Source organism: Equus quagga, chromosome 13, assembly GCF_021613505.1.
Source record: "Equus quagga isolate Etosha38 chromosome 13, UCLA_HA_Equagga_1.0, whole genome shotgun sequence".
NCBI lineage: Eukaryota > Metazoa > Chordata > Mammalia > Perissodactyla > Equidae > Equus > Equus quagga.
Window position 1 is genome coordinate 44,269,768 of NC_060279.1, and position 26,537 is coordinate 44,296,304.

The 26,537-nt window shown below is 38.3% G+C and overlaps 1 protein-coding gene across 1 annotated transcript; it reads right to left on the reverse strand.

Annotated features, from left to right (window-relative positions):
- Positions 1-1,191: 1,191 nt before the first annotated feature.
- VPS35 (VPS35 retromer complex component) lies at positions 1,192-26,475 on the reverse strand. The gene is made up of 17 exons (XM_046682952.1): positions 26,378-26,475; positions 20,807-20,905; positions 19,124-19,220; positions 18,461-18,584; positions 17,756-17,938; positions 15,447-15,660; positions 14,104-14,187; positions 13,574-13,683; positions 11,774-11,870; positions 11,530-11,678; positions 9,940-10,147; positions 9,390-9,545; positions 7,363-7,485; positions 4,817-4,996; positions 4,083-4,322; positions 3,215-3,358; positions 1,192-2,183 (listed from the first exon to the last, which is right to left on the reverse strand). Exons 1-17 carry the CDS (start codon positions 26,378-26,380, stop codon positions 2,004-2,006), a joined length of 2,391 nt encoding a protein of 796 aa, XP_046538908.1. The 5' UTR covers positions 26,381-26,475; the 3' UTR covers positions 1,192-2,003.
- Between the last annotated feature and the right edge of the window lie 62 nt (positions 26,476-26,537).

Sequence of the window (26,537 nt, forward strand, 5' to 3'; positions counted from 1 at the left end):
TTTTATAAAGGCATTAATCCCATTCATGAAGACTCCACCCTTGTGATTTAAGCACCTCCCAAAGGCCCCATGTCCTAATACCATCATCTTTGGGGGTTAGGATTTCAACATATAAATTTGGGGGGGGGGGGACACATTCAGACCATAGCACAAGTGCTAGACTTCTATCAATGGGAGAGGCAGATGCTGAGGTGTTGTGATCATTTGAAAATGTCCATAAATTCTCTGCGGTTTCTCCCTTCAAGAGGTGGAGCTTAATTCCTCTTACTCTTGAATATGGGCTGGACTTAGTGACTCCTTTCTAACAGAGAATAAGGCAAAGATGAGTGTGTCACTTCCAAGGTTAGGTCATCAAAAGGCATTGTGGTTCCCTTATTCTGTCTCGGGTCACTCACTCTAGGGAAGTCAGCTGCTACATCATGAGGACACTCAAGCAGCCCTTGGAAAAGCTCACAAGGAGAGGAACAGAGGGCTCCAGCTGATAGTCATGTGAATGAGCTCGGAAGCCAGTCCCAATTAAACCTTCAGATGACTGCAGCCCCAGCCAAAATCTTGATTGCAACCTCATGTGCACTCTGAGCCAGAACCACCAGCTAAGCTGCTCTCAAATTCCTGATCCCACGAACTGTGAGATAATGTTTGCTGTTGTTTTTTCTTTTGGAAGATTAGCCCTGAGCTATCATCTGCCACCAATCCTCTTTTTTGCTGAGGAAGACTAGCCCTGAGCTAACATCCGTGCCCATCTTTCTCTACTGTATACATGGGACGCCTGCTGCAGCATGGCTTGACAAGCGGTGCGTAGGTCTGCATCCGGGATCCGAACCACTGAACCCCGGGCTGCTGAAGTGGAACGTGCGAACTTAACCGCTGTGCCACTAGGCCGGCCCCAAATGTTTGCTGTTTTAAGACACTGAGATTGGGGATAATTTGTTACAGAAGAGATAACTAACATAGGTGGGTGAGCCTTTTGCGAGCTTATGTGGCGGTATCATGCCTAGGAAAACAGGGTAAGGCTGAGGAGAGCAGATGGATATAAATGACTGAAAGAGAAGAAGGTGCCTTGCTCAATAAGAGCTTAAAATAAGAGTTAAACAAGTGAGCACTGTGACCATCAGAATGTCCATTGAACTCCATAGGCATTCTACCACTTCCTTTTACAAATCAAGATGGTATGAAAGGAAAAAGATCCAAAATTGTTAATAGCAACTTTATTGTTTCACTGGTGCAAAAAGAAAAAAAATCATGATAATTGTATGATGCATTTTCCCCTAAATTTACAATAATGAAGGTTATACATAAATTATATAGATCACAAATTTTCTATTTTATACTATTTAGAACAAAATCATTTTGATAAATACGTCCAGAGGAGAACATAAGGTCTTAATGGATGGCTGAGTCCAAATATGCAAAATATAGCTTCTGGCTTTGACCATGGGGCTTTAAAATTCTCAAACATGCATTAATACATTCTAGTTTTAGGGAAAATATTACACATGGCCTTATCTTGCATTTATGGAAAAGCCTAAGCAGAATTTCACATACAGTATTCCTTTCTTCTAAATTAATCTCAAATTGGACTACAGAACAAAGAGACAGACACTTTCAAGTTAGTACTTCCAAGTAATGAAGGAAATTACACGATCAACAATGAAACAAAACAGAAAAAAGGGAAGGAGAGCTTCACTAGTAGCCAAGAGAAGTGGTGTTTTGGGGGTTTTTGCCTTTTTTATTTTTTTTTTTTATAGATCACAGGAATTTTAAATAGCAGACCAATCATGCTACTTGGGGTGATCAGACAGACCTGAACACTTATGAAGTGAATAACTTTATTAAGGTCTTGAAGGTGAGCGTCCAGAGGTGCTGGGTAAAACACGTCGCAGGTACAAAATGGGAACCTACCTCAGCATTTCTGAAAGGCACGATCTATGGAAGGGGAACTTAACACAATAAAACCCTCACTGGATGCACATGGAAAGGAGGATGGTGAGCCTGTTTCCTTTTTAAAGGATGAGACCTTCATAAATTGGCCCCTCAGATTCTGGTGACTCTCGCCTCAAGCGCAAATGCTCCAGTGTGTTATGAAAATGTTTGTTAATCTGCTCTGTCTCCTCACTAGACTCAAGATTTGGGAGGTCTTCTCGAATCTTTTGGATCAGCTGGTTCAAAACCTGAATTGTGACCTACAAAGAAACATGTACAACATCACAATCAAGCATGGACCACCAAAAATTAAACAGTAATTTAATAAAAACACTTTGAGGACCTACAACTAGAATGTACAACTATGTACTGGGGCTTTGGGGAGGCAAAAAAAGAGGGAGATCAGCAACAGATGTGAGCTCAGGGAGACTTTCCCAGGCAAAAAAAAGCTCTGAGGAGCTTGTGTTACTCTCATCAATTATCAGAGTAATTATGAAAACAAGGGATGAGAACATGATTCCTGGTTTGAGCAACAACTACTGGCTATTCATCCAAAAAAAATTCTTCATAGAAAATACAGTGCATCATGAACCAGTCAAAGAACAAAATCAAAATTATATTTAACTTACGAATCTTGACCAACATTGTACTGCTAAAAGGATAATGCATTATCCTTGTTTAGACATTATTCTACACTTGGATGTGATGACAAATCAGCTTACTACTTAGCTACTTAGCATTTGTAAATTATTTTATATTTCTTTTTTTTTAAAAAAACATATAACGTTTACATTTTTTTTTTTAAAGATTTTATTTTTTTCCTTTTTCTCCCCAAAGCCCCCCGGTACATAGTTGTATATTCTTAGTTGTGGATCCTTCTAGTTGTGGCATGTGGGACGCCGCCTCAGCGGGGCTCAATGAGCAGTGCCATGTCCACACCCAGGATTCGAACTGACAAAACACTGGGCCGCCTGCAGCGGAGCGCACGAACTTAACCACTCGGCCCTGGGGCTGGCCCCTATTTTATATTTCTTAAACAGACAGTGACTATGTCTATATTCCTATAAAGAGACAAGAATTTTCTTGCACATGAGTTCTTCCCTTAGAGAGAGGCATCTATACAGAGAGGATTTTGGAGAATGAGAGAGACCAGAAGGTAGATTCTCCAAACTCTGACCATTGTAAACAAAAAAGAAAAAATGAGAATGATAAACTTTTGTATACATCAAATCCAAGAGCAGGTAGGGAAAATATTAGTTCACTAACAACACTTATTTATTAGTTCACTTACCGCATCATTTTCCTTTTCATAAAAATAGATATATCTGTTCAGAATTTCTATAAAAAGTTGCACTTGTAGAGAGGGGTCCATGCACTGATTTGCTATTTTTAGAGCTTTCTTTAGGCATTCCATTACCCTCTTGCCTCCGTGAAGCTAGAATAAAAGGTGGGGGGAGGGGTTAAGAGATTAATGAATCACAAATGTCCCACTTCACACAAAGAAATAAACACTACAGTGGTTCTTTCATTTTTTTAAAGGGACACAACAAATTTAAATCATCTTCATTCTTTTTTAAGTATACAGTTATATTTTAAAACGTATTGTTTTATATATCTATATTATATGTTTTACATTTATATATTATGTATTTTTTTCCTTTTTGGGGGGTGGTGAGGAGGATTTGGCCCTGAGCTAACATTTGTTGCCAATCTTCCTCTTTTGGCTTGAGCAAGATTGTTCCTGTCCCTGAGCTAGCATCTGTGCCCATCTTCCTCTATTTTGTATGTGGGACACCGCCTCAGCATGGCTTGATGAGTGGTGCTAGGTCCATTCCCAGGATCTGAACCAGTGAACCCCAGGCCGCCAAAGCAGAGCATGAGAACTTAACTACTACACCACTGGGCCAGCCCCTATATGTTATGTATATTTTTTAAGGGTAGTGGTATAAACTTGCTATGTTACAATATCCTCAAAGTGGAGGCTTCACCACAGGACATAACTCTCTATACTGTCCATTTCATTTCTTTTAAGAAAACAAAGCAATTTTCTCTGTCAGGTTTCCAAGACTCCAAATGCTTCACCTCCAGAGCACAAGGCCATGGCAGCCATTCCCTACTAATGATCCCCTCTCCTGTAACACGGTCAGAAATGACGTTACCTCTTCCCCATTTTTGTCTGTGTTTCTGCCAGACCAGAAGAGATGTGCACAGGTGCTCACAGCTCGGCCCTGATCAGGTTTCTTCAGAAGTTTGGATGCAGCAAGAGCACATTGAGTCCTCAAAGGCTCATGATTCTCTTCACTGAAGCACTTCATCCTTTCAAAAGTACCAATGATCAAGGTGATGGCAGCCAGCTGTGCTTTGGAATCACTGATTTCATCTTCATACAGCGAAAACGCCTGGTGGACACAAAGCACAAAGGACCTTTAGGGACCAACCACCTACTCAAGTGTTTTCCAAAGTACTTCCCACCAAACCCTTATCCTGTGAGACATTCTGCAGTCCCTTCAGATCAGAATATGCTGTGCCTTCTCTTGCACAGACACAAGAGACAGCTGATAAAGATGCTGACAGGCTGCAACAAAGAAACTTGTTTTAAGTTTTGTTTAACCCAGGGTTCCCACTGAATTGACAAAGAACTTTTTTCCCCAAGAAACAGTTTTACCACAACCCACTTAGAAATCTTAAATCTCATTAGCACACAGTGACTGATCAATTTTCCTGCTCCAAACTAGACAATATGACTATAGTATAAGAAGTTCCAAGATGGTAGAAAGGGGTAGTTACAAATTCACTGAGGACTAAATCCATGCCCACTACCACCATAACTAACGACAGGTGACTGAGCAGAGCAGAGCACATTGAAGAACCCAGAGAGAGAACAGACCATCACCTGGGACATAAACTCATATGCCACTGTTTCATGATTTTCAAAACCAATTTCTCCAGCAGCTAGAGCCCCTTGTAGAAAAAGTCTTAAGGGTAATTCTGCCAGCTCTGCTTTGATCAAAGCACTGATAGTCTGGTGAGCAAATGAAAAAATCTTCTGGCATTTCTTTTCCCATTTGTCATCCTAAAACAAGAAAAAATAGTTTAAATTACCTTAAGTTCAAGAGTAACTTGCTCAAGAACATTCACTTTACATAAAACTTCTATAGAGCAAACAGGGAAAGCGATAAAGTTGAGCTCACAGTTTTCCTGTTACCTTCCTTCTCTGCCTCGTTTATGGAGCTCACAAGTAAATCAAGCAGGATGTCTTCTCAAAATATCTATTTGAGGTTACTCTCTTTGCAATTATTATATTCGATATTTGTTTTTTTCTCATCAGAAAAGTAACACATTCCCAAATTGGACAAAATTAGGAAAACACACAAAAGAATTTTAAAAATTAAAATCATCCCTAAATATACTACCCAGCAATAATCACTGAGAACACCCTAACGCTGGCGACTTCATTTTCTCTCTTCTATGCAAATATAACACAATGGGGACCTTTGTGTGTGGTTTTGTTTTCTATTTTAAAGTAGCTCACTGAGAAGAGTTCAATGTGCTCATGCTGCATATAATTTGTTTCCAATTTCTTTTCTTTCACTTATTTTGGCATAAGAGTTTTCCTCATAATAGTAAAAAGTTATTTGAAATCATTTTAATCACTAGAAAATACAAACTGGATGTAGCAAAATTTACTTAACTATTCCCTTGTAGAAACAATCTGTAACACTATAATACATGGTCTATACACATGAAGCTTTATTGAATTCCTAATTATTTCCTTACCATAAATTCTTAGAAGTGGAATTACTGGATCTTTTCAGGCTCTAGTTACATACTGCCAGTTTTCTAGAAAGACTGTAGTAATTCACATTCCTGCCATTACTAGATGAGAATGAATTCTCATCACACCATTGCCATCACTAAACCTTCTTTTACTTTTCTCTTTACCAGTTTGATTTCTAAAAAAATTCATTGTTGTAATTACTAGTGAGGTTAAATATTTCATCCATGTTCAACCATCCAAATTTCTTGTGGAAGTCATCAGTTCTTTTCATAGACTTGCTACAATGATTAAACACAATAATCCAAATATACAGTCCTTGGCACAGTGCATGGCACAGGGGAAGTAAACGTCAGGTGCTCTTATTGTTACATTCACAAATATCTATCCATGAAATGCTGGAAAAGGGGCTGAGAGGCTAGCCTAATAAAAACCAGCCAAAAGCTGCTGTCATGCTGGTAGGTCTACAGAATAAATCTTGTTTCCTCATTATTAGAAAATTAAGTTTACTAATGTTTGTACCTTAACATAAACCTGACTATCCAACTTTCAGATACATTAGATTGAGGTATTTTCTAACAAAACTACACCACTGAAGACTTAAGCCATAAACCTGTTTGTAAAAGGAATACAAGTCACAAAATTATTAAGTTACAGGCTTTTAGAGAGAAGTGATGATGCAATGTTGGGCCCTTTCACTAGGCAAAGCTAACTTGAATTAAATCTAAACTGTTATGTATTGCAACCTCTACATGAGATTACTGCATCACTGTAGTAAAGACTCCAAGAAAATAAAATTATTCTTAAAAAACTAAAGCAGGGGCTGGCCCAGTGGCGCAGCGGTTAAGTGCACACATTCCGCTTCTCGGCGGCCCAGGGTTCGCCGGTTTGGATCCCGGGTGCGGACATGGCACCGCTTGGCACACCATACTGTGGTAGGCATCCCACAAATTAAGTAGAGGAAGATGGGCACAGATGTTAGCTCAGGGCCAGTCTTCCTCGGCAAGAAGAGGAGGAATGGCAGTAGTTAGCTCAGGGCTAATATTCCTTAAAAAAAAACTAAAGCATTCTGAGCCGATTTTGTAATAAACTTACTAATGTCTCTCAAGTGATCTTTAAACACAGGAAAAACTTTCAGTATAAATTTAAACTGTGCTAGTCTTTCATTTTTCTAAGTGTTTTTATGCGATCCTTCAGCTAGTATCTAATCTACCAACATCACTGGTAGGAACACAACACAAGATGAATAATAGGGGCCAGCTGGTGGTTCAGCGGTTAAGTCTGCGCACTCGGCTTTGGCGGCCTGGAGTTCACTGGTTCAGATCCTGGGCATACAACCTACGCACCGCTTGTTGGGCCATATTGTGGCAGGTATCCCACATATAAAATAGAGGAAGATGGGCACGGATGTTAGCTCAAGGCCATCTTCCTCAGCCAAAAGAGAGGAGGATTGGCAGCAGATGTTAGCTCATGCCTAATCTTCCTCATAAAAAATAAAAAACTTAAAAAAAAAAGATTAATAGAGTTACTGAAATTGGGATTTTATTAAACCATTGTCTATTTTTGCATATGTTTGAAATTTCCTATAATAATAAACTAAAACACACACACACAGAGGTAAGAAGAAAGAAAAAAAGTAGTGATATACTTAAAAGTCAACCCACCACTTTAGAGTTCTCTTTGTAGCGAAAAGCCAGTTGGTAAGCTGCAAACACCAAAGGCGGCAGTGTGAAGCGGATCCTCTGATTCCCACCAGCGCCAAAATGTTTTCGTGCTGTGTTTAAAATCTGACCAAAAACATTCCAGAAAACATTAATCTTTTCCACACTATGATTAATCATTTATAAAATTAAATGCGGGCTCTAATCATCATCATTGCCACCACTGTTTGAATACACACAATATACCAGGCTTTCCGGTGCGCACTTAATACATTTCTTATCTTGCCAGGTCATCACCATCACCCCAGAGACAGATACTAACCCCATTTCACAAATGGGGAAGCTGGAGGGTCAGAGAAGTTGTATAACCTGCCCAAGGTTACACAGCTGGTCAGGGGCAGAGACTTAAATACATTTTTACATACACATGTACAAAGCATACTGTGTTGATAAAGAGCACAGGCTCTGAAGACAGACTTACATTTGAAAAGTACAGTCTAACACCTAGTACTTGTGTGACCCTGGGCAAATTATTTACTTTCTGTTAGCTGTAAGTTTCACTTGAAAAATGCAGTACAGTATTTCTCCTAGGCTTGTTGGGAAGGTCAAATAGTTACACGTGAAGTGTTACCAGTACCTGACACAAGGCATGTGCTTAGAAAATATTGGCTATTATTATGATACAAAAACAGCTATATGTATATTGCTGATATACCTAATTCAGAAAAATATTAAGACCATTTAAGTTAAGGGAAAGGCAATACAGTTTAGAAGAGCAACTGTGAAACAAATGTCTGGTTGTTTCAGAAAAACCATAAGAATTCAGGAAATCTTTTTTAATAAGTGTGACACAATGTGTGACATATTCAGGTTTTCTCTGATACAGCAGATAGATGAGAAGAGAATGTATTCCCCCTTGGGGGAAGACAGAGCTAATGATCCTCACCTTAAAGGTCTCTGTGTTTATGGGCATAAACAATTGGTCACAGGTCACTTCCTAACTACTACATTTGATATGCAACAAAAGATGAAAACACACGTAGGTGTGTGTGTTACGTGACACAGCAACATAAGGGAATTAGTTGAAATATCTGAACAATCAGCCAGTCACTATGTATAGATCACAGACGGCGCCCAGGTGAGATACTGCAGTGCCCAGAACGTTTGTCACTAAGGTAAAAGTCAAAGACTATCACACTACTAACAGAAATCAGCTTTTCACACTGGTAATGAAGGAGTACAAGAGTATCAATTACAACAAAGGAAGGCAACAGAAGGAGAAAGTCAAGACTCATCCTCAAGAAAGTGTTCTTCATTACAGCTGCTTAACACTGAGCCCCATGCAGCCAACAAAGGTTAAACTACTTTGCCCAAACAATAACTAAGCAGCCATCTGTTACTTTTCATTAAACTAAATTATTCAGTAATCAGTCACCAATACTCCCACTCAGGTAACATATATCATTCATTTCACATACATTTATTGAGGACTAATGATAAAGAGAGAGAGAACCTTATATGATTGTTCTTTACCAGGAAAAAGGGGTTAAGAAAAAGGCAATTTGAATTTTAAAGTTTTTTTCACACATTTTCAATGTGGCAAACACATACAACTTACATTTGCAAACCTTGGAAACACATACAATTGAACATAAGGATTGCTGCTTATACTTTAATTTAAAGTTTATTATGATAAACAATTGAACATTTCTAAAAGCAACACAGAGTTCAAAAAGAAAATTAACATGGAATGATTATTGGACACCCAACTAAAGGAAGATAGGTTTTTCTGCAATTCTTAAGAAGTCTTCAAAAGAAACTAGAGCAACCAACTTGTCCCTCATAAGCTCCAGAAATTCACAATTATGCATTTATATATAAAGTAAAAGTCCATGAATGTCACAATCTCTTACTCAGCTGCAATTCTTTCAAAACCTTCTAAAACTTCAAACTGCATTAGATGACTTGAGGCACGTCTCTAAGAGATTTCACGAAGAGCTGTTGAAAGGGTGTAGTAAGAGTTAACTCACCAAGTACTGCTGATCAGGGTCCTCGGAGCGCAGAAGATGAATGAACCTGCCCACAAGGCTCTGCTCGTCAGCAAAGTCCTCTGGATCAGGGTCTTCTACAGGTTGATCTGGCTGGTCCTGAATCAGCGTGGATACCAAATTCATTATGGAGTCCACCTGTAAAATGAGAGAGACACAAACCATCAGCATACAAAGCCACTATCAAAAGTGTTTCTAGTCATGCAAAGTTACAAAATAGTATCAACAAAATAATTCCTTTTTCGTAAGAAAGGGTATGCATGTTGATATATATAGACAGAAGTCTGCAAAGAGATGCACAAAATGTTTATCAACAGTGGTTACTTTCTCTCTGGTGAGATTAGAGTTGTTTTTTAATTTCTTCTTCACACATTTCTAATTTTCTAATTTATATAATGCATAAGCTCCTTTAAAATTTTTTAGTGTTAAATTACCCTCCCCTCCCATCTCATGTCTGTCTCTCAAAGTCTAAAATCGTAACTACATTCTCTCTGCTTACCTAACACAACACAGCACGTTGGTATTCTCTTACCTGGTCTTGAGAGACAATTTCTGTATTATAATCCAGAACATTACTAAGCACATAACAACTCATGCTCTTTCTGGACTCATAGTCAAAGTACTCAAAGAGTGGGTGAAAATGTTTTAATTTCAAGACTGTTAAAATATTGTTGTAAGTGTCAACAGGTATCTTCAAAAGTCTGGTGAGCTCCTTTGAAACTGCACTACTGGTAGCAATACTACAAAAAGAAAAACAGCAGCCTTTTAATGAATAAAATTAACTTTCTATATACACAAATAGCACTTGTCCCATAAAAATTTAAAATTTTTCATTTATACATTAAAGGAAATGAGTCAAATGAATCACATCACCCCAAAATATTCCAATGACCTCCTTCCAAGAGGATAAAGATGCCCATCTAAACACATTTATTCACCTATTAATGTCCTATTGATACAAAATAAGACATAAAAGTCTCCAACTCATGAATAGGTTGGAGTTAAAATGACTGTCTGGAATTTGATTATTTCTAAGGGAAGTATTTTAAGTGGTAGCTGGATTCCTTGGGCAGCCAATAAGTACTGTATATTCATGATGAAAATAGGTAGGAAGAAAAATCCATGCAAACTAGCAATTCCACAAAATAGAAAAATACATAAACTATTTCTTCTGCCTCAGACGTTGGTGATTAAGGAAAAGCCGGCTGAATTTAAGGTAGAAACTTGTAGGAGCATTCTGTGGAGACTGAGGAATGTCCAGGCATTTATAAGACCTTTACAGGTTGGGATTTCTTTTTTTGTCTAATTGTACTTTAAAATTCACTTGGTGGAGGAAGACATAAATACGTCACTTTCATCACTCAAGATCTGGAATATTTTTTGGTTCACAAAAAATGGGAGTCACTGAAAAGAAAAAAGGGGAATTAAAAGAAAAGAAGAAATTTTCCTGATGCAATTAAACAACTGGAAGAGAGACGGAAAGGAGAAAGATTTTATGTGATGTGAAATTATGGATAATACAGGGGTAAGGAGGGGCCTGGCTTGACCCCATGTTCAGAAGCAGTGGAGGATGGGAGAGTAAGGGGAAGGACTGCCCACAGTGGTCACTAGAGGATGCCACACGTCTAGACAGCATAGCTGAGGAAGCTCTGAGGAGGCAACAGAATATCATACTTTCCCCTCGATAATATCAAAATCAAAGCTCAAAATAGAAAAATACTTTAAACCAATTTAATTCCCACACCTTAAATACATACATGCCCCTGGTTTTTCACAACTTACTCATCTGTAGGAAGGTACTTCTTATGTAAATACTGCTTGACATAAACAGTTTTGCTACCAGTTTAAAAACTAACTCATTCATATATACAAAGGGGTCTGAAATGGAGACGCTGGTCCCTGAAGACTGCTTATCGTCCATGAGTGCCACTACTCAATCAATGTACACAACCAAGTAATTGGCTGTTACTTTCTGCCCTGATTAGCACCAAGCATGTCAATCTAACAAATGTTTAAAACAAGACAAATGCTAACATTTCAAAAAGGAATTGAGAAAGAAAAACAAACTTGGGGCAAAAAGTGCTTTATGAGGGTTTTTTTGCAAAATGTAACTTTGACTTACTGTTCAAGGTTGAGCTTATTAAATATCTCCACTGTTGTTTCTAGAACTTTATCAACATAATCCACACGATCAGGGTAACACTTCATAGCAAGATTAATGAGAGAGACTTGTAAGGACACAACATCCTCCGAAGGCATGTCTTGTCTAGACTGGAAAGTTTAGAAACCATACAATTTATTTTAAACAGATCTACTACCTGAGAAGTTTCAAAGTTTTGAGAACTTAAGAGAAAAGCCATACAGACCTGTATTACTGTAGCCACCTGCTGTGAAAATATGTCAAAAAGTTTAATATCTGCTGGGATTCCAGGTCCATCCTCACGGTGAGCAAATAAAGCTAATCTGAAAAAGAAAATAATCTTTATTTAAAAAGACATAGGGATCTGGGTAGTGGGATCACGGATGACATTTCATGCTTTATTCTTTTCTACAAAAGTATTTCTCCTAGAATATTAAAAAAGGACATGGAATGTAGCTGATCATTCTCTCAATTCATTTTTCTTTTTCTTTTAAAGACTGGCACCTGAGCTAACATCTGTTGCCAATCTTTTTTTTTATTTCTTTCTTCTTCTTCTCACCAAATCCCCCCAGTATATACAGTTATACAGTTATATTCAGCGTATATTCCCCCCAGTAATACAGAATATACAGTTGTATATTCTAGTTGTAGGTCCTTCTGGTTGTACTATGTGGGACACCGCCTCAGCACGGCTTGACAAGTGGTGACATGGCCATACCTAGGATCCGAACTGGCGAAACCCTGGACCACCAAAGAGGAATGCACAAACTTAACCACTGGGCCGCGGGCCGGCCCCCTTCAATTCATTTTTAACTGAACAGTTTTGTCAATGATGATGTCTTATTTCTTTCTACCATACATAAATAGATTTTTAACAGGCCAATTTTGCCAAATTCTCTAAAGCCTAATTAAGTAGATATGGATAGAAATGCATTACCGTGACAAATGTATTCAACAGCCATGATTATAAAAATAATGTTTAAAAGATAAAAAGTACGTAGACTATTTTATGACACTGCATTTTTACTACTGTAAAGTTTAAAACACAACTAATTCCAGAAGCAGTAAAGTTAACTTCTATTTCCCACATTTTAAACTATTCAAAACACGGTCTGTTGCATTATCGTTATTTGTGTCATGGTTACAACTGGCTCCACATTTTGTTATGCACAGATGAACCACCATTGACAGGGATGGCTACGTGACATTACACCCAACATTGGAAAATCCAGTTACTAGATTCCACTGAGTATGCTCAGTTAACATATAATTAATTATTAATGCCCAGGATTGAGCTGATAATTTGAAGAATCCTGCTATATAAACTCTGAGACTTTAATAACTTATATATTTAAAATATAAGAAAAGGCGTTTGCGGAAAAACCTTCACTTGGGTTTCTGATTTCATAATGTCAATGATATGTATGCTCACAAGTAGGACACACACCATGTACTAGCACTCAGCATGGCTGCCAAGCAGGCACTCATTAAAGCCATTATCAAAGGCCAAGTTTTATGCTTTTAACCAAGGACAAAGGCCTAAAAAAGTAAAACAAACTAAAGGAGATTTACTGACATTTAATACTTGAAAATTCTTCTTTAAAAAAATGTGATGACAGAGTGATTACTTGAACATTCTTAATTATCTATATCTTACGGCTACCTGACAAAGAAGACTCCAAATCAAATTGGTTCCCAGTGAAAGATAACTTTCATCATGGTAAAAAATTCTGCTCTTCAGTGATCTTTGGATTTGTAAGATTTAAAGGATAGGTCTTATAATCATGTATTTAAATGTCAATTAACTACAGATTAAAAATATTCATTATCTCCAAGCCTCCTGCACAATTAAAAGCTAAATTTCGTTCATGCCTAGGCCAGGCAAGCACTTAGTAGATACACATACTTACAGAACTAAATAGTGTAATTACATTAAAATCATTAATGTAACAAATAATTCACAAAAATGTTTTAAATTCATTATTCTCAAGGTAGAACATTGCCCTCCAATGTTGGAAGCTCTTACCTATCAATTAAAGCAATGATTATGTTTTTCACATTTACGTTTTGGTGTAACTCAGCACAGGCCCGAAGAAAAGGATTCAAAGTTTGAAGGTGGAATTCATCAGGGAAAACCTGAAAATCAAGTAATAATTGAATGACGCAAGAAAAAGCATTTCACATTATATTCGGGACTTACTTATGGTATTTAAAGCTCATATTTGTGGGAAAAATCATTCAATCTTTATACAACTTAAATTCAAATACATTACTTTTAAGCCTCTCTAAACAAAAGCCCAGAGAGAACTATTCCACTAACCAAAGTATACCTACAACTAAACTAAAACTAATGAGGCCTAGAAAACTTGGAAGTTACTCTTTCCTACATTTTCTGGGGAAAAACACATCCATACAAAGACCAAGTTAGTAGGAGAAAGGAATTCTTTATTCAGGAAAGCTTATTTTCTATTCTATCAAGATTTTTTTCAAAAAGACAAAAAGTAACGTAATATAAAATGAGTTCTTTAAGAAAATGAAATAAATGTTCTCACCTACCTGAATAATACACTCCATGAGATATTCTTGAGCCAAAGCATCCCTACAATTCACAACTTGCTCCAATATGCCAGTCAAAACAATCTGAGAAAAAAAATGTTGAGTTAAAAGATTATTTTCAAAATTCTAAATTATTCCTCTCATAACACACTTGAACTGTTAATTTGAAAATCATATTTTAGATTTTTCTCATCCACAGATTTCTAGATAAACTTTGAAATTTTACAGAATTTTTAAACCAAACATTTTTTATTTTTAAATTAAAAATTCTGGGTTTCTATTTAGTAAAAGTCATTTCAGATAAAGTCTATTTCATCAATTTTTTTCTCTTTCATGATCTGTGCTTTTTGTGTCCTAAGAAATCCAAGATTATAAAGATTTCTTTTGTTTTTCTCTAAAAGTTTTTTTTTTTTTTAAAGATTGGCACCTGAGCTAACATCTGTTGCCAATCTTTTTTTTTCTCATTTTTTTTCCCTTCTTCTCCCCAAAGCCCCCCCAGTACTAAGTTGTATATTCTAGCTGTAGGTTGTTCTGGTTCTGCTATGTGGGACGCCACCTCAGCATGGCTTGAAGAGCAGTGCCACATCTGCCCCCAGGATCTGAACTGGCAAAACCCTGGACTGCCGAAGCCAAGTGCAAGAACCTAACCACTGGGCCATGGGGTCAGCCTCTAAAAGTTCGATAGTTTTAGATTTTATATTTAGGTCTCTGATCTATTTTTTAAGTTTTTCTACATAGTATGAGGATGGGTCACGGTTCAGGGGTTTTGCTTGCATACAGATGCCCAGTTGTTCCAGAACAATTTGTTGAAAAAGTTGCCTTTGTACCTTTATCATCAAAAATAACTGAATACTTATATGTGGGTCTATTCTGAATTGTCTATTCCAAGGGTTGGCAAATCTAGCTCAATGCCTGTTTTTGTAAATTGCTTCCACAAAGTCTGTGGCTGCTTTGGCGCTACACCTGCAGAGTTTAGTAGGGGAGGACCATATGGCTTGCAAAGCCAAAATATATTTACTGTCTGGTCCTCTACAGAAAAAGTTTGTCGATTCCTCCTTTATTTTCCTCCACTGATTTATGTGTTTATGCCTCTCACCAATACCGCATTACCTTACTGAAAATCTTTAGAGTAAATTACAGAAAATCACAATTTAAGGAAAATTGATATGCTGATAATATTGAGTCTTCCAACCCATAAACACAAACTCAAAATACATCTTTTGGTCAATCTAAGTCTTCTTTGCAATCTAATTTTATTTAACAAAAATATTTTTATTTTAAAAACCAGACTTCAAATTGTATCTCCACGAATAAGAAAACACGGGAAGTAACAAGATATAAACCTGTTTGTAACGTTCCACATTTACACCTTCCAACTGACTGAGGCGCACCAAATTTGTTCCCACTAAAATTCTCAGTTCTTGTCTTTCTCGTTCTCTTTTTTCTCTATCTCGGCTATGTCCCTGATGTTGCATTCGCACCCACAGCTTGTTCATTTCTGCAAAGTTGAGTAGTACAAAATCCATGGAGTCACTGATATCACCAGTTGTTTCTTCACTGCAAAGAAACAGTTGGAAAAATCTTTATATTCAGTATTTAATTTATAAGACCAACTTACTACTACTCACCTCCTATGTGCATTTCCTTCTTATCCCTTTAATACACCAATGCTTTATAAAAAATACTTTCAACTTTACTGGCTTAGTGTTCAGTTTCAAGCAGAAGAGAATTAAGAGAAAAAAATACCAGGGAGAGGATATGGTATAAGTTCAAAGGGACAAAATACTTTCCCCTACTCCCTTCCCTGGGCTAACCAGACTTGTTCTTATGGCAACTCCATTAATTCAAAAAGCCTAAAAGATTTGACACTTATAATGCACTGCTAACTACATTATTTTATTGTTGAATATTTTATCTTTTCTTTCTTTCTTTCTTTTTCTTTTTTTGGTAAGGAAGATAGGCCCTGAGCTAACATCTGTGCCAATCTTCCTCTATTTTATGTGGGATGCCACAACAGCATGGCTTGAAGAGCGGTGCTAGGTCCACGTCCAGGATCCAAACCTGCGAATCCCGGGCTGCCGAAGCAGAGCATGTGAACTTAACCACTACGCCACCGAGCTGGCCCCCTATTTTATGTTTTCAATTGGCATATAAGCTTTGTGAAGGAAGAGATCATGTATTTCCTGCTTATTTTTATATCTCCTAAGATGGGAAACTTAGTAGTTTTCAAAATTTTTTATTGATTGCCTAATTAAATGTTCAAAACTAAGAGTCAAATCATAATAAAGCAAATAACTTATCTTCCCTACACTATTACAATTTTTTCTTTTCTATACTGTTTAAATTTTTGTCATACACATGGTAAAATTCTGTATTTTTTCTTTTAAAAAGGAATTAACACGGGGCCAGCCCAGTGGCGCAGCGGTTAAGTGCGCATGTTCCGCTTTGGCGGCCCGGGGTTCGCCGGTTCGGATCCCGGGTGCGGACATGGCACCGCTTGGCACACCACGCTGTGGTAGGCGTCCCACATAGAAAGTAGAGGAAGATGGGCATGGATGTTAGCTCAGGGCCAGTCTTCCTCAGCAAAAAGAGGAGGATTGGCAGTAGTTAGCTCAGGGCTAATCTTCCTCAAAAAAAAAAAAAATTTAAATAAATAAATAAATAAAAAGGAATTGACACAGGTATACTAAAAACCACTAAAATGTACACCTTAGAAACAAATGAATAAATAAACTTAAAAAAAGGAATTATGTTCCTCAATCTAGAGGAACCGTCACATGAATAGTTAGTTGATTGAAGACCACAGCCAGCTGACCATCTGCCATTTTTGTGGGATAAAAGCACAACGGACTGAGATGCTGGAATGCTGTTCACACAATTTTTTGTTTTGGAGTTAATATCTAATTTGTGTGCACAGATAATTAAAATCACTCATATTCCAGGATAACTAGCAGTTCATAAATTATAAAACTGGTAGATATTCAAGAAATGACATGAAAATTGGCTAGCTCATGGAAAATGTTAAGCATACTTCATTATTTCATCAGAAATACAGTTTTCAAAATGTAATTCATTTAAAAAGTCACATTTTCAAAGAATATTTAACGGAATGGAAAAACGCTCCCAATTATGTTAAATTTTAAAAGCAGCTCCTAACAATCCACACAATAATTTTCTTAAGAGTACATTTTCTATTGGGCTGGCCCCGTGGCCGAGTGGTTAAGTTCGCGCACTCCGCAGCAGGCGGCCCAGTGTTTCATCAGTTCGAATCCTGGGCGCGGACATGGCACTGCTCATCAGACCACGCTGAGGCAGCGTCCCACGTGCCACAACTAGAAGAACCCACAACGAAGAATACACAACTATGTACCGGGGGGCTTTGGGGAGAAAAAGGAAAAAATAAAATCTTTAAAAAAAAAAAAAAAAAAAAAGAAAGAGGAGACCAAGTTTTAATTTAAAAAAAAAGAGTACATTTTCTATCACACCACATATACGGAGGAGTAAAGGAAATTTATACAAGAAATGCTACCAGTGGCTGACTGTGGGTAGGAGAATTATTGATATTTATTCTCTTCTATATACTTTCCTATACTTTTCATATCTGCTACAACAAAAAAATTTTATGACTAAATCAAGAAAGAAAAGCACCTACTCTGTTGGTTCTCCTTCGTCAGGTAAGATGTTTCTGGTACACTGAAGAAGATAATTTCGAAGAAACAGACCTCTCAAGGGATGCTGCACGCCTCGGCACATTTCTACCAAATCTTTCAAAATGTCTTTCCTGGACTGAGGAAATGACTTGACATATACAACTCCAACTGTGATCAACAAATAACTAGCAGAATTATGAAGAAACATTTGATTAGAAATAAAATATTCAAGTCAAGAATTTGATTATGTCCAAACATAGTAAATACAAACATACTAAATAAACAAGGTAAGGACCAGGTTTTCTCCAGCATGATGAAGAAAATATCATCTGATTTAAAATATAATCACTCAGTGACACCCCCCAAATATATATACATACACATACATATATAATATATACATATATGCATCATGACCTTTACACATATTAGAATAACTGTCATAATACTAATTTCTCTAGTACTCAAGAAATTAAACAAAATATGTCCATTTTTCTATTTCCAAAATTCCCCAATAATTTATATAAAAAGTAAAATTAATTACACTCTAAAATCCTAAAAAAAAAAAACTACCAAAATGTAATCTCTATTCGTTAGGAAATTAAATCACCTTAAAATTGGTTTTTAAAAAAAGCTGCTGATTTTAAAGGATATAACATAAAGTGGGAAATGCAGATACAAAAGCCCTCAGATTCTTAACTACTTACAGCCTTGGGATAATGTTTCCAGCATACTGTACAAGTTCATAGAGATCTGCCACTTTTCTTCCTTTAGCAAACTCATCTGTCAGGTAGACCTCCAGGTAGTGCAGTTCATCAGAAATAGCCATATCTTTTAATCAGGATCAAGGACTCAAATAAAGCCAAGCCAACTGAAGCAATACCCTGGGACTTGTTGGAGTCATTAAACTATTGGGCAGATATATCTGAAATGTTAGTCCTTTAAGAGAGCAGGTTTAAGTGAAGATAGAATTTCAGTTGGGCTTTCCTTACTTTAAAATAAGAGTTTTAAAAAACATCTGGTGAAGCAAAGCAGTGAAAACAAGGACTGCCTGTCAGACTACTAAAGGGCTTTGAGATGGCAAATCACTGAATTCCTCTCCATTTCAGAGCCCTGCAGGACCAAATCTAAGCATTAAAGAAGCAACTCAATATCCTTCAGGAAAGGTCTGAAAATTGGGATATAACAACAACACATTTAAAGATGTTTAAGCATAGAAAAAGGGTTTCTGACACTAAGTTTTTCTTTTTCTCACTTAGCACATTTGTATGGAGGAGTACTATTTGGTTAAGATAATATAACTCCAGAAAAACTTAATATGGAACAAACAAAATGACTGAAACATTCATTCTTCAACATTCAAAAGATACAAAGTTCATAGTAGCTCTTTGGTGATAACATAGAAGTCCGAAGTTCACCAAGCATATTAGAAGCATGTTTCAGAGCATCCATAAGCTTGTTTTTGTCCTACAGAAATACCAAGAGAAGTGATGAGAATGCTTCATTTAAATAAACATTTAACTTGGTTATATAAATTCTTTCATCAAGGACTTGCTACAGTTTTGAAAGTATACGACACATTATTTTAATCACATAAAAATTATGTTTAGTTTCACCATGCCTTCTCTCTACTGAAGAAAAGAAAACGAGATCTGATTCCTCACCAACACTGCGAAGCTTACCAAGCCTCACATCGAGGACTGCAGGCTTCCCAACATGACTCTGATCTTTACAACCCCTGGTGACTATGAAACTAGCTCTATGGATTCACATTTTACCTGCAATCAAGACAGCTGGCACACTGATTCTTCTGAAACATACTATCCTAACAATGACTTTGTCACAGATTAAATACTTCCTGAGATGTCTGGAATGACTATCCCTGTAAATATGCCTTCCTCCTCACAATGCCCACGTGCCCCACTTAACACAAAAATGCAGACAACTCCTTTGGATACAGGAAACACTACTAGCACACAGAAGGAGACAGAGGCAAACAATAGTAAGCTCCATGCCCACCATTTTCTCCATTCCTTTCTTTTTTCTTGCAAGTTTGTAAGGAAAGCAATACAATACATACAATTGGTTAAAAGAGCATATTACCAAGCTTTAGAAACTGTAAGACACTTTACAAAGGTAAGATATCATTACCACCATCATCACAGCAATTTATAAATAGAAGTACCAGCCTATTTGGTACCGTTTCTTAAATTTTAATCCAGATAATCTATAGTTTCTACACAGATTATCTCCTACTCTATCTTTTAGAATATGAAAATATATAAATAGGTATAAATTTTTTTTTTTGAGGAAGATTAGCCCTGAGTGAACATCTGCTGCCAATCCTCCTCTTTTTTGCTGAGTAAGACTGGCCCTGAGCTAACATCCTTGCCCATCTTCCTCCGCTTTATATGTGAGATGCCTACCATAGCATGGCTTGACAAGCGGTGCGTAGGTTCGCACCTGGGATCCAAACTAGCGAACCCCAGGTCGCCACAGTGAAACATGTGAACTTAACTGCTGCACCACTCAGCCAGCTCCCGTAAGTATAATTTTTAAGCAAGTTTCTACAAAAAATATATCTATTCAAGACAGAAATAAAAGCCTTCAAGATAGAAAAAAAATGAGTAATTCAAATTGAAAGCATTTAACTTCATTTGTTCAACAAACATTTTTTAAGCATTCATCATATTTCAAGTATTCCTCAGGTTTGAGGTATAGAACCTAAAAGGCCATAATTCAGATCAGATATAGGTATGGTGATAACACAGTCATGTGTAAATAGAAGGCAGGGTCTCTTGTCCTCATGGAGCCTACATTCTGGTAGGGAAGACAAACAATCCCAAACCAAAAATATACATGTAAATAAACAGGGCTATGTGTTGAAATTACTCCACACAGTGCTTGAGGGAGGTACAACTAACGACAAGAGCTGGTGCACTGAAGACTAGATGCACTGGAAGCAATGGTGCCATACAACTTTAGAAAACACTGTAGATGCATCCTTAGGAATACGCAGACTGTAACTGTGCCTCTCACATTGTCATTCTTACCAGGCATCTCTTCATCTGGAATGACTGGACCTTCACAGCCTGTATGGCTTCATCCAAGAGCTTTTCCTGCTCATCCTGAGGTGACTGCTGTGTTGTAGGCTGAAAAATAAGAAAAACACTTCCATTGTGTCATTAGCTCTCTCTTCCAGCAAATCTGTTCTCTGTATAGTTCTAGCCATAGTCCTTTTCCAAGGCTTTCGTGTAAGGTTCATTCCAGTTCCACATCTCAAACCCATTTATCAGTTTTTGACAAATACTAAATAGAGAGCTATGCCCAATCACTGAAGTTAACAGCTGCTGAAGGGGAACAGTAATGTGTATAGAGAATTTCTGCTCTCTCAGAAACTGACTCAACATTCTTGAAGCGGGTTGGCCTCAAGAAACATGAGGTGAGAGTTTATGGCTGCCTGTATTCTTCTAATACACTCTGAATCCAACTAGAACACAGCCATCAACCAATCTAATTCTTGTGATAGGTAGAATCTAACCCAAATCTCTAAGAGCCTCTTCTTCTCTAGGCTACTTTTCATCTCCATTTCAGTCTATTCTTAGACAAACCAATGAACTAGTTTATGAGAACGACCCCTTTAGGCAACAGATAACAAAAGACAAGACAGCTTAGAAATAAAATAGCTGAAATTGTTGTTAGTGACTTGTAGTAGAACACCATAGAGAGTACTCTCCTCAAGCTCTAGCTTCAAATATGAGAGCTATAGTTATAATGGACAAAATAGATCTAGATACTCTTCTGTCATTAGCAAACATCTGCTTGCAAAATGAGTTAGTTCTACCTCTCAAGCAGAATTAACCATTCTGTCCTTTATGTTGTATAAACACTGTGTTTACACCTCTACTACAGAATGCATAAATGATGGTCATTTTTACATCCTTGGGACCCAACACATTGCCTGACACATAATGGATGCTTCATAAATGTTTACCATATAAACGAATGAGCTGGTTTTAGAATGTTTATGTTACGTATTTAACAAAAAATGACTAAAGAATCAACAGATGAATGGATAAACAAATTATGGTATATGCATAAAATAGAATAGTATTTAATCATGAAAGGAATGAAATATTGACCAATGCTATGCGAATGAACCTGGAAAACATTATGCCAAGTGAAGAAGCCAGATACAAAAGACTGCACATTGTATTTATATGAAATATCCAAAACAGGTAAATCATCCATAGAAACAGAAAGTAGACTAGTGGTTACCAGGAGGGAGAGTAGAGGAATAACTGCTTTTGAGTACAAGGTTTCCTTTGGGGTGATAAAAATGCTTTAGAACTAGACAGAGGTGGTGGTTATACAACATTGTGAAGGTACTAAAAGCCAGTGAATCGTTCACTTTAAATGGTTAATTTCATGTTATGTGAATTTCACCTTAATTAAAAAATAAACCAGTAAAGAAGAGGTCTCTTCCACAATGAGCTGGAAAGGTGGAAGACAAGGACTTACAGATAAACATGAAAGTTAAATCTAATCTGTTCCACTATCGAAAATAATCAAAACAACACTTTAATTTTGAGATTAACAAAACCCACTTCTGAACTACAACCATTCATAAAAACTGAAAACTTTCTCGGTCCAATTTTGGAAAAAGAAAAACAACTGAATAATAAAGCAATGTCAAGCATCTCTCTTTATTTTTTCTATGGCAAACTTGTAAACTGAGTTTCTCAGCAACTGCACTTCTTGAGAAGCATAAATTTCAAAGAAAAAGGTATGTCTTTTAAACTAAACTTAAAGGGAACATTAATTTGTATAGCAGAACTATAACCGTAAAATGTTGGTCTTAGAGGCAAGGAGACAGGAGCATTTAAGGATTCAGACTTAATGAAATTCACTATTCATCACGGACCTCTGAGAACTTCAGGGAGACCAAGCTATGAATGGTTTAGATTTTTTGGGCTCTTTACTTCTGATGCAATAGAACAATTATTAGACTCAATGGATTTCATTAAGTTCAGATGGTCAACTTAGAGATCGGTATCACTATACATCAGGATTTTTAAAATTTTTATAATTACGTTTTTATTGTGGTAAAATATATATAACATAAAATTTGCCATTTTAAACATTTCTAAGTGTACAGTTCAGTGGCATTAAGTACATTCACAGTGTCTTGCGGTCATCACCACCAGAACTTTTCATCTTTCCAAAACAAAAGTCTGCGTCCATTAAACAATAATTCCCCATCCCCTCAGTCCCATCCCAGGCAACCGCCAGTTTACTTTCTTTCTCTCTGAGTCTGACTTCTCTAGGTACCTCATATAAGTGGAATCATACAATATTTGTCCTTTTGTGTCCGGCTTATTTCACTTAGCATATCTTCGAGGTTCATCCATGTTGTAGCATGTGTCAGAATTTCCCTCCTTTTTCTTTTTAAATGGAAGATTGGCCCTGAGTTAACATGTGTTGCCAATCTTCCTCTTCTTGCTTGAGGAAAATTGTCGCTGAGGTAACATCTGTGCCCATCTTCCTCTATTTTGTTATGTGGGATGCCGTCTCAGCATGGCTTGGTGAGTGAGTGTGTAGGTCGGCATCCAGGATCTAAACCTGCAAACCCTGGGCCAGTGAAGCGGAGTGTGTGAAGTTAACCACTGCGCCAGCCCCAATTTCCCTCCTTTCCATTGTATGTACATACTAAATTTTGTTTATCCATTCACCTGCTGATGGACACTTGGGTTGCTTCCACCTTTTGGCTACTGAGTATAATTATCACCTTTATATAGCAAATAATACTGTGGTTATAAAGAGATTACAAACAATTCCAAAAATACCTGTACAGAACTAGATTCAGTGATCTATAAATAATTAAATTTCAGCAAAATTTTTCTATTTTGTATCAACTGGGTTTAAAATTAATAGAAACATAAACATAAAATGTAGACAATTACAGACTTACTACAAAGTAGGCTCCAGAGAAGAGATAAAGCTATAAAATAAAGAAATGCATTTTTCACATACTCCTCATAAGACAACACAGTTATCATACAAATGGCCATTCCAAGGGAGTGTCTTGATGCCCTTCCTTGGAAGTGTTGCAGAGAAGGAACAGTTAAAACACGAACATTCTCTCATTAAGCAGAAGCCAGGTAACCAATATCTCCTCACTAATGTAAGTGGTCCTCCACTTACAAAGACTCTGTACTTAGCTACATGGATCAGAGAAAGATAGAAACACTATAGAATCAAGATCAAATTAATATTTGTGATTAGGCCCATTTTAGCTAGACCCAAACCAAAGAGCCCTCCCAAGTTACAGTAATAAGCTGCAGAAAAAAGCAAAGTTCATCATGAACTCATCACTTATAAAACTACTCTCCAAAACAATGTGTTTTCATTTCTTCTTCTATCAAACAGGGATAAGAGTACTTATAGCACTGTGATGAGAATAAATGAAACGACACAGATAAAGCTCAAAATATGCCCAGCGCTTAGTAATAAGCATTTCATAAGTGTTACTGTTATTATTATATCCCCCTTAGATACCAGCAATTATCTCCACCCATCTAACAACTTATTTGTTGGTCGATCTCTCCATTCATACGCTGTATATGTAATCTACTAATACAATGCAAGTCAACCATAAAATGAAAATAACCAATCTCCAAAGTCACAGAATTTCATCATATTAGTGAAAGTGCTATTCAAAAAATAAGGTACAAAATACTAATTAAGGTAAGGTGAACTAAGGATGATGAACAGATGGGAACTTCAAAACATAATTTGAATACCAACCCGTCTCCAACTTCATGTATTAATCCATTTCCCCAGGAATCCTATGATGGCACACACCATGAGTATACACTTCTCCCAGCTTTACCTACTGGTAATACCCTTTCTCCTCCACCTGGAGGATTTCTGCTCACCCTCCTCAGAGTCTCAGCTCACATGTTACTGTCCCAAGCTCCCCAGGCAGAACGCTCTTCCTCCACGACCCCACAACACTGAGCTGACAGTGCTAGTAAAGCAACCCTCAGACTGTACTATTACATTAACTTCCACAAGCACGTCTTTCCCCACTAGACTCTTAAGTTCTCTGCGAGCAAGGATACGTTTCCAAGGCCTAGCACAGTCCACGACATGGAAGGCACACAAGATGCTTGATGAATTGAATTGGATCCTAGAATTTTAGGATGGAAAAGGGCCAAAGAGGCCAATGCTTGTTTTCAGATGCAAAAGTGAAACTTAAAGAAGACTGAGTGACTTGTCTAAGTGACAGAGACAGTGGCTGTAACAAGACTGACACTCAAGTTTTCTTTCCCAATAAAACTCATGAGGACAGGAGTGTGTGTCTGGGCCACTGCCCCAAACTGGTTCACCCAGCACAGAACCAACCATACTCTATACGTGTATAGTAGATCCTCAATTAAATGCTTTCATTACAAAACGCTATAAACGTCGATCCATAAATGTTGAGAAACAGACAGATCCTAGTTAAATTTTTGCACCATTCTTATATCAATTCCCAATTGCAATTCCGAGAAATAAGCAAAATCACCTTGTATGGTAATATGTTATATTAAAGTAGTATATGCCAAACATTTAGTTGTTTTCTGGCATTAACACATTTAAAGTGAAGCCCGTTTCAGGTTTACAGAAGCCCGTCTACATAAAGTGAATAGTGACAGTGAAATAATTAAAACTGACATACGCCACACTAATACACAAAAACATTATTTATGCAGTGAAGACTATGCCAAACGCTAATAAAATGCAAGTGACAACTTGCCTTTGTAAAAATTAGACACAAGGATTCACATTTTGAGGAAGTTCAAGTTTACCGGCCAACAGCCACACCAAGATTTGCAGCCATCGCGGAGAGGCGCTGAGGAGAATGCCTACTTCCAGCAAGAAAAGCGCTTAGATTTCACCCACGGGGAGACCAGTGAGAGCGCCAGGGCGCCCAACGAACAAACGTCAAAGGGCACAAGCGGTCTCTCCTCCGTCTGGCAGGATTAACGTCCAGCAGACAGCAGGAACCCTTCCAGGAAATGCACGGAAGCGCGTCCCCAGAATTCGCGGACAAACACCGCAGCCCCAGGGAGCTCCAAGGCCGAGGAAGGCCAGGGTACCACGACGGCCCCTCTGGGGGACTTCTTGCGCAAGAAGGGAAGGGGGTCCGGCAGGGCGCTCCCAGGCACCGAGGGGGAAACGCCAGCCGGGGGCACCCTCCGGGCGGGCGCCGACGCGAACCGAGCCTCAGGCCCTCCGCGCCCCCGACACAGCCTGCCGCTCAGACTCGGCCCTCGGGCTCCCGTCGAGGCGGCCGCAGGCCTTCACCGACCCCGAGAGCCTACAGGCCGAGACACCCCCTCAGAGGGGCCGCCCTGTTTCAAAGCAACGGCCACCGCCAGGAGCCACCGCCCACTCCGGCCCGAGCCGGCCCGTCCGCGGCCTTCCCCGGCCTGCCCCCATCCCGCAGGCCAAGCCGGGCGGGCCTTAGCCCCGACCGGGCTGCGAGGCCCCAACTCCGCCCGCAGGGGTCCAGGGCGGCGGGACAGAGCAGGCGCTGGGAGAAGGGTCGGCCCGGGCCCGCCGCCCCCAGCACTCACCATGGCGACTCCCCGGACCTGCTGCAGGCAGCACCCACCCGCGCGCGGAGCCTCCCGCGGTCAGGTGACGCTGCGCCCCAAGCCCCGCCCTCTCAAGCCCCGCCCGGGCCCTGCAGGCGGCTCCTCCATTGGCCCGCTTCTCGGAGCCAAAGTCTCGCGT